Source organism: Mirounga leonina, unplaced genomic scaffold (assembly GCF_011800145.1).
Source record: "Mirounga leonina isolate KUSES-001 unplaced genomic scaffold, KU_Mleo_1.0 Mir_92, whole genome shotgun sequence".
In the NCBI taxonomy this organism is placed as follows: Eukaryota; Metazoa; Chordata; class Mammalia; order Carnivora; family Phocidae; genus Mirounga; species Mirounga leonina.
Window position 1 is genome coordinate 10,538,830 of NW_023270852.1, and position 13,437 is coordinate 10,552,266.

General features: G+C 36.0%; 1 protein-coding gene across 1 annotated transcript; it reads right to left on the reverse strand.

Annotated features, from left to right (window-relative positions):
* Positions 1 to 7,853: 7,853 nt before the first annotated feature.
* LOC118003978 (olfactory receptor 56B4-like) lies at positions 7,854 to 12,997 on the reverse strand. Its single transcript, XM_034995116.1, is given in 4 exon segments — positions 7,854 to 8,159; positions 8,162 to 8,257; positions 8,260 to 8,979; positions 12,754 to 12,997. Coding segments are annotated over 4 exon segments (1,221 nt in total). The 3' UTR covers positions 7,854 to 7,998.
* Between the last annotated feature and the right edge of the window lie 440 nt (positions 12,998 to 13,437).

Below are 13,437 nucleotides of genomic sequence, written 5' to 3' on the forward strand. Positions count from 1 at the left end.
CTTTAATTTTTATTTTAATTTTTTCAAATTAGCTTAAGAAACTTCCATTTACTTCTTTGTTGCTTAAAGACTGCTGTCAGAGATTCTAACAGTTAAAAATTACTTGAAACATAGTAACATTGTGATAGAATGGAATCAATATATATTTAAGTTTTTATTTTAATTCCAGTTAGTTAACATACAGTGTTATATTAATTTCAGGTGTACAATATAGTAAGCCAACACTTCCATATATTGCTTTGTGCTCATCAAGATAAGTGTACCTCTTAATCCCTGCTGCCTACTCAACCCATCCCCCTACCCACCTCCCCTCTGGTAGCCATCAGTTTATTCTCTATAACTAAGAGTCTATTTCTTGACTTCTCTCTCTCTTATTTTTCCCCCCTTTGCGTGTTTCTTTTGTTTCTTAAATTCCACATATGAGTGAAATTATATGGTATTTGTTTTTCTCTGACGGACTTACTTTGCTTAGCATAATACACTGTAGCTCCATCCATGTCAGTGCAAATGGCAAGATTTCATTCTCTTTTATGGCTGAATAATATTCCATTGTGTGTGTGTGTGTGTGTATATATATATATATATATACACATATACATATACATATATATATATATACACACTGCATCTTCTTTATCCGTTCATCAATTGGTGGACACTTGGGTTGCTTCCATATCTTGACTATTGTAAATAATGCTGCTATAAACATAGGGCTTCATGTATCCCTTTGAATTATTGTTCTTGTATTCTTTGGGTAAATACCCAGTAGTGTGATTGCTGGATCATAAGGTAGTTCTATTTTTAACTTTTTGAGGAACGTCCATACTGTTTTCCATAGTGGCTGTATCAGTTTGCATTCCCACCAAAAGGACACTAGTGTTCCTTTTTCTCCACATCCTCACCAGCATTAGTTGTTTCTTGTGTTGTTGATTTTAGCCTTCTGACAGGTGAGACATGATATCTCATTGTAGTTTTGATTTGTATTTCCCTGATGATGAGTGATGCTGAGCATCTTTTCATGTGTCTGTTGGCCATTTTATGTCTTCTTTGGAAAAATGTCTGTTCATTCTTCTGCCTATTTTTAATTGTATTGTGTTTTGGATATTGAGTTTTATAAGTTCTTTATGTATTTTGGGTACTAACCCTTTATTGGATATGTCATTTGCAAATATCTTCTTCCATTCTGTAGGTTGCCTTTTAGTTTTGTTGATTGTTTCCTTTGCTGTGCAAAAGCTTTTCCTTTTTATGTAGTCCCTATAGTTTATTTTTGCTTTTGTTTCCTTTGTTTCAGGAGATATATCTAGAAAGACGTTGCTAAAGCTTATGTCAAACAAGTTACTGTCTGTGCTGTCTTCTAGGATTTTTATGGTTTCAGTCTCACATTTAGGTCTTTAATCCACTTTGAATTTATTTTTGTGTATGATATAAGAAAGTGGTCTAGATTCATTCTTTTGCATGTTGCCACCCAGTTTTGGAATGGATCAATATTTTGATCCATGTGTGAAATTCATTTTTTTTTTTGCTATAATCAAAGATATGTAATGTTTTAGCAATTTTGTTTAATAGAATATTACATTGTTTGGGTTTTGTAATACATTGCAGAGTGAGGTGTAGCTTGCTAAAATTAAGGTATTCCAAGTCATAAATTATTATTGTCAAGCTATAGCCAAAGAAAGTCACAGATTTGTCAGAACATTAGGGAAATTTGTTTCTGGACTGTAAAAAAGCATGGGTCAGGAGAGTAAGCAATTCTGGTGGAACAGCAATTATTTATATTACTAATTTTGGTAACAATAAATTTGTATACTGATTAAAAAATATGAAGTTGCACCCAAGAAGGACTTGGGAATAACTATGTGTTGTTCAGGATACTGTGGAAAATGCTATGGAGAGAAATGGTATAGATTTCCAAAGGAAGAACATTGATAAGCATTTCTTAGGTTTATTCTCTACCCTGAAATCACAAGGTATTTCAGAAAATCTACAAATATCTAAAATTACCTTCTCTAATAGAATGCCAGTTGCTCTGGGAATGACTGCTGTCTGATAGTTTTCACTAATGAACTTGCCCAAAGGAAAGGTAAATATGCTCAGTGGGTTTCTTCACAGTATCAGAGGGATTAAGTGATAATGACAATAGAATAGGATGGAATTATGCATATTTTCAATCACAGACAATGAATTGGCAATGTGGTCTGAACTGGACCTTTGATAACAGAACAGTAAGACGAATCTCAGTATGGTGTGCAAGATTATGGAACACTATGAACTTGGAAAAAGAGAATGTAAAGATGGGCATATGATGCTCATTAGCAAAACCCTTTTGTGAACTCAGAAGTGGCCTAGCATCAACAAGTAGATGTTTTAATCCACTTCCTGGAGGAGTCTTCTTGGGTTACCTGAGATGAGTGGTCATGAGATTATTCTAGTGATGCTATAATGGGCAGTAAATAAATAAATCAGGCTAATCCACTGACTCCTTCTAAAGCTCAAAATTGTTCTGTTTGTTAACAGGGACAACCAGAAACTCAAGACCACTATGGGTCACTACCAGACCGACATGTAGCTAGCAAGCGGAGGGTATTGATGGTTCCTGACTGTGATAGGGACATATTCTGGATTTCAATTTGCATATCTGGTCATGGAAACAAATGCTTCAAATATCGTCAGAGGATTAGAACAGGACGTATTTTAATTTGGATCCTCTGTTTATATATCCTTATATCAAGGAACCATCTTCCAACAGATTAGTGAAAAGATGCTCAACATCCCTCATCATCAGGGAAATACAAATCAAAACTATAATGAGATATCATCATGCATCGGTCAGAAATGGCTAAAATTAACAACATAGGAAGCAACTGGTGTTGGTGAGGATACTGAGAAAGGGGAACACTCTTTCACTGTTAGTGGGAATGAAAACTGATGCAGCCACTGTGGAAAACAGAATGGAGGTTCCTCAAAAAGGTAAAAATAGAACTACCCTATGATCCAGCAATTGCATTATTAGGTATTTAACCAAAGGATACAAAAATACTGATTTGAAGGGATACATGCACCCTGATTTTTATAGTAGCATTATCAATAACAGCTAAACTATGGAAAGAGCACAAATGTCCATTGAGTGATGAATGGATAAAGAAGATGTGGTAAAAAAAAAAAATACAATGGAATATTACTCAGCCAATAAAAGAGAATTTAACCTTGCCATTTGCGAGGATGTGGATGGAGCTAGAGAGTATGTGCTAGGCGAAATAAGTTAGAGAAAGATAAATATCATGTGATTTTACTCATATGTGGAATTTAAGAAACAAAACAAATGACCATAGGGGAAAAAAAGAGAGAGGCAAACCAAGAAACAGACTCTAAACTATAGAGAATAAACTGATGGTTATTATAGGGGGGATGGGTTAAATAGGTGATGGGGATTAAGGAGTGCAGTTGTGATGAGCACAGGCATTGTACGAAAGTGTTGATTCACTATATTGTACACCTGCAGCTAAAAACTAATATTACTCAGTATGTTAACTAACTGGAATTTAAATAAAAACTAAAAATAAATAAATAAATAAATAAGGTACCTATCTTACTGCCTTATACCATAGAACCAGAGGAGAAAAAGAGATTAATCTATTATCTGGAGTGATTAAACCCAGTAACTAAGGGGAAATTAGGTTGCCTGTATGCAATGGGGACAGGTAGACTGTGCTGGGAAACCAGGATATCCCCCAAGGTGCCTCTTAGTACTTTATACAAGTTATTGCAAGTTAACTTTACAGTTTAGTCTTTATTAGGTAATAGAATATGTGATTGGACTCTGACTGAATTTGAGGAATAGGGTAATTTTTCCAGCAATGTATACAATGACTCTTGGGATTGTGCATCTTGTTATTTTGGGGAAAAGATGAGAACTTCTTTGTATGAAGAATAGCTGTATTTTTTATGTTTATTATTTATTTATTATTTTTAGCTGTCTCTTTTAAAATAGAAATATTGATTGCTGAGATTAAGAATTGCTCATATCATTGAGATCATATGATACATGTCTTTCTCTGATTGACTTATTTCGCTTAGCATAATACATTCTAGTTCCATCCACGTCGTTGCAAATGACAAGATTTCATTTTGACTGATAAATCACAGACCTGTACCTCTGAAACAAATAATACATTATATGTTAAAAGAAAAAAAAAGAAGATAGTAGGAAGGGAAAAATGAAGGGGGGAAATCAGAGGGGGAGATATGAACCATGAGAGACTATGGGCTCTGAGAAACAAACTGAGGGTTCTAGAGGGGAGAGGGGTGGGGGGATGGGCTAGCCTGGTGATGGGTATTAAAGAGGGCATGTATTGAATGGGTGTTATATGCAAACAATGAATCATGGAACACTACATCAAAAACTAATGATGTAATGTATGATGATTAACATAACATAATAAAATAAAATAAAAAAATAGAAATATTGAGTTGTTTTATTGTTGTATGGGAATTCAAATGTGCGTGAAATGTGAGTAGTCAGAGGTATGAACTAGGCTGTTAATTGACTTATTGTGCCTCAGTTACACATCCTATTTTTTGGCCTGCTCTGTGAAAATGGATTTGGGTCCTTTATGTAATATGCCTTTATCCACTGGAATCAACTTTGGCAGTAGAGGGCACTGGAGAGACATCATAAGAAGAGAGGTTTTTTTTTTGTTTGTCTTTAAGTGAGGTAAAATTCAAATAACATAAAATTCAGCATTTTAACCATTTAAAAATGTTTAATTCAGTGGCTTCTATTACATTCACAGTGTTGTACAACTATCACTTCTAATTACAGAAATTTTCACCATCCTCCAAAGAAATGCTTTTGTACACAGTTTCCCATTTTCCCTTTCCTTTAGCCCATGGTAATTTTTTAGCTGGTTTCTGTCCTTATGGATTTGCCTATTTTAGATATTTCATATAAATGGTATCATACAATATGTGCCTTTTTCTGTTTGGCTTTCTTTCATTTAGCCTAATGTTTTCAAGCATGTTGTAGCATGTATCAGTACCCCTTTCCTTTTTCTGGCTGGATAATTTTCCATTGTATGGGTACACCACATTTGTTTAACTCACTCATCAGTTGATGCACATTTGAGTTGTTTTCATTTTTTGGCTATTAGGAATAATGCTGCTATAAATATTCATGTACACATTTTTATGTGGACATACACGTTTTCAGTTCTCTTGGGTGGTACCTAAGAGTGGAATTGCTGGGCCATGTGGTGACTCTTGTTTAATCACTCAAAGAGCTCCCAGACTGTTTTCTGAAACCGCTGCACCAGTTTATATCCCCACCAGCACAGTGTGGGTGTTTTATTTTCTTCATAACTTCACCAACACTTACCATATGTATTTTTAATTATAACCATCCTAGTGGGTGTGAAGTGATATCTTATTGTGGTTTTGTTCTGTACAGTAATGAAGACACAGCTAATGCTGTTTTGAAAAGACATGTTCAAATTAAATTGTCCACTGGATATGAAAATAAATGTGCTAGAAAAGACAAATAGGCAAATAAATAATAAAATATTGCGACAGTATTAAAATCACATAAGACAAAACAAATGGGTAAATATAAAGCACATGACAAAGAGGAATAGTTTATAAAGATAAAACAGAGGGCACATACCTTTTTACACTCATGGCAGATAGAGTGGAGAGAATAATTAACTGCTCTTATCTTTCTGTTGTGTCAGAATTTTTGCTGAGACTCCAGGTTGGATGTTAGATGTTTACATATTTTCAAAAGAACTGAGAGACACATCCCCAGAGAGTTGTTGAAAGTGGTCTGCACTTGGGGTCCTACACATAGACTCATGCTGTGTGTTTTTGAATGAATGAATACATAAATGAAAAAAAATGTGTGAATGAGAGTTCAGAGGCAGCTTTGAGGATGGCTCAACATTGCTATTTACCAGCTGATGAGTTTGTATAATCATTCAACCTGAGCACCTATTTCTTTGTGAAAAAGGGTTAATAGTAATGCTCCCTAACTAAGAAGGCTGCTATGAAGACTACATGAAATTAGTTGATCATTGTGGGAAAGTGTTCTGCAAACTGTAAAGAACTCTACAAGGTTAGATGTTGTTATTACCCTACTCCTTTGGAGTAGAAACAGTGGAGGTTGGCTTAAGTTCAAGCCCTTTTCTGTGACTGTCTCTTGCATACCTTTTCTTACTGGAGGATTGCTGTAGTCTGAATCAGTGGCCATTGTCGGTCAAAGGTGAAGTAATAGCTCCTTTTGGAGAAAGTTTATAGTCTCTGTTCTTGGGTAAGTGTCCAAGCATTACTCTTAGGATGGCTGGTCCTACATATGGACTGACTTCCGGCAGGTCTGCTGTGCTGCCCAGGGCTCACTTCCCTGGTAGGATGAGCTCATGGTGTTGCTTAAGCCTGGAGCAGTCTTCTAAGAGGTTGTTCTCCAAGGTGTACTCATGCAAACTTTCTGAGGCCATTCTTCATATCATGGTCCAGGATATTGATACATCGGTCCACAGACTATCTTATACTGCTGACCAGCCACATCATGAATCAAGTATTAAGCATCTGTCATGTGCAGAGTTCCTGTACTAGGCTCAGAGAAAGTACAAAATGAACATGGATCAGTGTTCTTGCACTCAAAAGTGTACATTTTTGTTAGATGTGCAAACGATAAAATTTAATTTAGACTTAATTGGTTATTTGGAGCTACTTTTCTAGGGCATTTTCTAGGACAATTTTCTTCCTTTCCTAGGAAAACTTTGTTGCATAATTAGATCAGTTTTTCCATGTGTATATCATATCTCAAAGACTGTTTTCTTTATTATCTCTTTTGCTTGTCATGGCATGCTGTGACTTTTTGAATCAACAAAATGCTATGATTACTACTACTTTTGAAGGATGGAAGCAGAGTGAACTTTCACAAGTTCTTCAAGATCATGTAGAAATTCTGGAACAGAGCAAGAGGAACAGGGAGAATAGTGCAAAGGTTACGAAATCAGACTTCCAAGGAGTAGAATCACATCTCCCCCACTTGAAAACTATGTTGGCGGGGCAAGTTCTGTAACCCCTAGTACCCTTAGCTGTACGTTGGGAATAATAATGTATGTGCCTCACAGGGTTATTGAGTATTAAATCAGATTTGTGTGTGTGTGTGTGTGTGTGTATCAGTTATCTGGCCTATGAGAAGTACTTAGCACTTGTTAATCATTAATTAATTAATTGATTATTATTATTGAGATTATCTGGTATGAAAATACAATTTTTTTCTGTCTTTTTAAAATAGACATTTATTTATTTTATTTTCCTTATTATGAAAATGACATGAAAAACACATAAATATGTACAAGTTAGAGTCAATTCATGCAAATAGTTATAAAGTCTTCATTTTCTATTACTATTAGTGAATTTTTTGGAATAAATTTTTGCTTACATTTAGACTATTTCTTTTGGATTTTTTTCTAAATACAGGATTACTGGATGAAAGAATATGAACATTTACAAACATTTCAGTAAATTTTATCAAATTGCTTTTTGGTGCACTTGGGCCACTTGACATTCCTACCAGCTCTGGGTAAGAGTATCAATCTCAGAATCACATCCGTGGTTAGCAACATTTCACTTTTCTTTTCTTTTCCTTTTTTTTTTTTTTTTTTTTTTTGCCCATAGGATCCAACAGTACATTAAAAGGATTATTCACCACGACCAAGTGGGATTTATCCCTGGGCTGCAAGGTTGGTTCAACATCCGCAAATCAATCAATGTGATACAATACATTAATAAAAGAAAGAACATTTCACTTTTCTATTCTTACTTTGGTAACAGGAAATTTCATTGTAATTTTCATATGCATATTTTGATCAGCGAGACTGACAGTTTTCATGATTTTATTGGCCATTTTTTTTCCTAGTGAGAGATAAAGGCAGATTACAACCCAGGTCTAGTGAGATCTAAAACCTCTGTCCTTTCCACGCATGCCTTGTAAAGTTAGAGTTACTTAGTGGATGTATCTTCACTCAGCCCAAGCAGTCTCTGGAAGCCCAATCTGAGCTCCTGCATCCTGAGTGCATAGACCATGGGATTGAGTGCAGGGGGGATAACATTGTGCAGCACATTAAGGAGTACAGGGATTAGGGGGATCTTCTTCTCTGCAAGTGTGTGACAGACAGCACAATGATACCTGTATAGAAGAAGAGAATGAGGATGAGGTGGGAGCTGCAGGTACCCAAAGCCTTCGACAATGCTTCTGTAAGTTCAACCTCAGCACAGAGTGAAGGATTAACACGTAAGAAGAAAACACCAGAGCCATATCACTGCCAATCAGGATCCAAGCTAAGATCAGTTGGTAAAATCTGTTCACAGTGATGTCATCACAGGCCAGACTGGTGACCCCCAAGTTAGAGCACAGGCAGTGGTCAGGTTCATTCCTGGAGCAGTAGTGTCGCTGGGCAGCCAGGACAGGCACTGGGATGGTCAGCAGGCCATTCCTGAGCACCATGGACAGTGTGGCTTTGATCACAAAAGCCTCAGTGACTATGGAGGGGTACCGAAGGGGGTGATAGATGGCTACATATCTATCGACAGCCATGTAGTGGAAGATACCAGATTCCATGCACAAGGAGCAATGGATGGCATAGATCTGAGCACAACACTCAGGGAGGCTGATGGCCTTGACATCAAACCAGAAGATGGCCAGGATCTTCTGCATGATGGTGGTGGCCAGGCCCATGTCCACAACGGCCAATATGCCCAGAAAATGGTACATAGGCACGTGTGGCGTGACCTCACATTGGATGGTGATCATGATGAGGATGTTGGCACCAAGAGCTAAGAGGTAGAGCGGAGCCAGGGGCAGGGAGAGCCAGTGCTGCCAGGTGTGAATGCCTGGGAGCCCCATGAGGATGAACTGGGAAATCTGGAGCCTGGAACTGTTGGTAACACTAGTGGAGGTATTCGTGGTGTGGGTGCCCCGTTCTCAGTGTCTGTCCATAAAACTGAAATAAGAAGAAGATTGCGTTTGAAAGTTCAGTTGGGGGTCCTCATAATGCAGACTCCCACCAATGATCCAGTTTCTTTTGTGTGTGAATAACCTTCAACATCTTTTTTTTTTGCTCCTGGAAATATTCCACAGGGGAGTAATAAAACAAGCCAAAATTTGTTCTAAACATAAAGGTTGGAATAACCATTTATCATTACCACCTGTGTATCTAGTAAGCATGTTCAAATGTATATATCAAGAATAATCTTCTTACCAACAGATAACAAATATTAATATTTTGTTTCCTTCCATTTTTCTATTTTCTATTTAAGCAGTTTACATCATTATATGAGATAATGTTGTATCTTGCCTTTGTATTTTAGTATTGTGTTCTAGGACATAAAATAGGCACTCAGTAAAATTTATGACATGGATAAATAAATAAACCACAGCTTTCCAGTATCATTAAAAGCAATGTAGAATCTTAATTTTGATGACTGCTTTATATTCCTAAATTTGGCTGTACCATAATTTACTCACCATTATCTTATTTTCAGATTATTTCCTTTAAGTAGAGTTTTTAAAATGATACAAAAGTGATACATACAAAGAACATAGCCATCTTAGAATTTTATTTTCAGTAATATTTTGATTTTAAGTGTTATAAATGTACATGGTTAAAAGTCAAATAAAATAAAAAATATAAACAACAGACAGTAAGACTTCTGTGCTTCGGTCTCCTAAATTCCTTCCTTTTCCCCAGATGCAGCCAGTAACCCAGTCTGTTAGGAATCCTTCCAGAGATAGTTTTTGTATGAACAAGAATCTACCTATATTTTTCTTATAAAAGACAAAAGCAAATGTTAGCATACTCATCATACCCTTTATCCTTTGTTTCCTTTCCTTTTCTTTCTTAATTATCTTGAGACTGCTCCATATCACAAACTAGATGTGCCTCACTGTTAAGTACATGATTTTCTACCACATGGATATCTGATAATTTAATGAGAACTTCTAACATTCAATTTGTTTCAAGTATTTTGTTACTGTAAAAAATGATTTACTAAATGTACTGTTCATATATCTTTATGCATATGTATAAGCTTATAGGAAAATTTCTAAGAGTGAATTGGGGGGTGAAATGGAAAAAGAAAGATTTTGATTGATATTGCCAAATTGTTTTTCAAGAAGTTATTCTGTCCCTGTATGAGAATATGGCTATTTTAAATGCTCTTGATGTATCCTGAAATGTCGCTTCATAGATACACTATAGAAATTTACATACCCAGAGTTTGCTCAGGATTGTGTTTATGTTACTACATCCATCCATTTCATCACATCCCGAATTAGGAATTTTAATTTAAAAATCTTTATTAATAGAGTAAGTAAAAATTGATATTTCAATTTTGGTTCAGTTTTCACTTCACTGTTGAGTGACATTTGACATTTTCTTTTTTTTGAACTTTGACATTTTCAAAGATTTATTTTCCACTTATGTGCTTCTTCACTAATTTTCTCTTTTGTCTTTATGTGCAACTTATCTCATAGTATTAAATGAAATAATGTTTTTCAAATGCTCAGTGTGGAGTCTAACAGTACAACCTTATTAATTTGTATGGATTTCACTCTATCTTTTTTTTTTTAATTTCATTATATCTTAAGGATATTACCTCTGTTGAATTTTCTGGAAATACTTCCTTCAATTCATTTTCCATTAAATTCTATCTATCTTTTCTAAAAAATGATTTACACACATGCATACACAAACTTTTATATAGTCATAACAATTGTAGTTTTTATATTATTTTGTGACTTTTAAACTTTTAATACTGCAAAATCAGTATTTTAATAAATATTTAATAGCATATTCTTTATGAAAATTTATTTTAATTTAATTTTTTAAAAAAGATTTTTTTTTTATTTATTTGACAGAGAAAGACACAGTGAGAGAGGGAACACAAGCAGGGGGAGTGGGAGAGGGAGAAGCAGGCTTTCCGCCGAGCAGGGAGCCCAATGCGGGGCTTGACCCCACACCCTGAGATCATGACCTGAGCTGAAGGCAGACGCTTAATGACTGAGCCACCCAGGTGCCCCTATTTTAACTTAATTTTTTAAAAAAATTTGTAATTTCAGGGGCGATTGGATGGCATAGTCGGTTGAATGTCTGACTCTTGATTTTGGCTCAGGTCTGATCTCAGGGTTGTGAGATTGAGAGAGTTTCTCTCTCCTTCTCTTTCTGCCTCTCCCTCCCCATCCCATTCTCTCTCTCTCTAAAATAAATAAATTAAAAAAAAAAAAAAGAATTTGAAATTTCACATGGAGTGAAAAAGTATCTAATTTCTCCCCACTAATAGTTAAACAATTGTTTCAGCATCATTCAATAAATGAGACTTCTTTTTTCCCATTATTCTGAACGTCCTTTTTTGGTCACATATTAAATTACAACCTATATTCAAAGATCATTGCCTCCCAGGACAATCTTTTCTGTTCTTAGTGTCATTACCAATTGAATCATGTATTTACCACACAATAGGGGAGATTCTTAGTAATAACTTCAAAAAATGTTTTAAATTAATGTTAATTTAAATGCTATTCTTTGGAATATTATATATTAAAATACAAATTAATTATGGAAGAATTGATGTCTTTATCCATTGATTCTTTCCATTCAGAAATCTATATGTTTTTCCTTTTTTGTCGTAGGTATTTTTGAATTTTTTCTACTATTATTACTTTTGTCTCTCTTTGTATTTCCTTTTTTTTTTTTTTAATATTTTATTTATTTATTTGACAGAGAGAGAGAGCACAAGCAGGGGAAGTGGCAGGCAGAGGGAGAAGAAGGCTTCCCGCCGAGCAGGGCGCCTGATGCGGGGCTTGATCCCAGGACCCTGGGATCATAACCTGAGCCGAAGGCAGACGCTTAACTGACTGAGCCACCCAGGCACCCCTCTTTGTATTTCCTAATTGGCTACTGTTACCTAAGAAAACTCCTGATGACTATTGTTTTTTAAGACACTTTCCAAAATATAGCTCTTTTACAGTATTGCTTTCCAAAGCTAATAGTGTTTTAGTAAATTTTCTGTTTCACATTGTTTTTGGTAGAAGAATATATTTCCTACAGTTAGATAAGTTTGACTATTGTAAGTTTTTATTTTGCATCATATTAAAATGTTTATACATTTCTAAACAATATAAGGGAACAGTGATAGTCAATATCTGTGCCTAGGTCTGGACTTGAAGTAGAATATCTCTAGAACTTTCCCTTCAGTGTGCCACTGGCTAATGATTTTCTGATGAATGGTCTCTATTAGTTTTGATGATTTGATGCCTATTTCTAGTTCTTGGTGTTAAGAAAAATCAGAAATGGGTAAATTCAATCACTATCTGTTTTCAGGATCTTGGATCCGTAACTTAAATGGGAGGATCTCCTGTTGGCACCATTCTTTCAGCTTTGACAGCATGCCTCCCCAGTGCCAGGCTCCGAGAGGCAGCCTTTGGTTGCTCTTTTGTTAGGCAGGGGTTTCTACTGTCCAGAGAATTGCTCAGTCTCATTTTTCTCACTTGTTTGCCAGACCTCAGGCTTTTGTCTCTTTAGGGAAGGTCTTGAGGAATAAGAGGGCCAAAGTCAGAAGGATCAAAAGAAGGAAGCAAAGTGAGAAAGCCAAAGATGCAGAGAAAGAGAGGCAGGGCAACCAGAACCCAGAGCTAGAAACATAGAACCAGAAAACGGTGGCCTCCCCTCCCCTTCCTTCCCCTTGACCCCTGGTTACTCTCTGCTAGGAGGTCCTGTAGAGATCCTTTCCAAGTGGAACTGCTTTCTACAGCTGCTTCTATTCGCTTGGCTACGCCTTTGTTGCTGGGAGTACACCTTCTCCTCTCCCCTGGGGCCTGAGCAGTTGCACTGATTGGAGCACAGAGTTGCCCTGGACCTTCTTGGCTACTCCCTAGGTCCTCCATGAGGCTCTCTGTAATCTTTTTTCTTGTGTGAACCAAGGCATGGTGTCTTTTTGCCATAGCCCCAAATGGCCCCCAGTGATCTTAGACATATGTCAAGCCTGGTTCAGGGAATAGAAATACTCAGCCCCCAGTCCCATGGAAAGTACTATTATGTGGTCCCTCTGTCTTTTAAAAAATTTTAGGTTAGCCATTTACTTTTTCTTTTTTTAAATTTTATTTTAATTCCAGGTAGTTAACATACAGTGTTATATTAATTTCAGGTGTACAATATAGTAATTCAACACTTCCATATATCACTTGATGCTCATCATGACAACTACACTCCTTAATCCCCATCACCTATTTAACCCATCTGCCCATGCACGTCCCTTCTGGTTATCATCCATTTGTTCTCTATAATTAAGAGTCTGTTTCTTGATTTCTCTCTCTCTCTCTCATTTTTCCCTTTTGTTTCTTAAATTCACATATGAGTGAAATTATATGGTATTTGTTTTTCT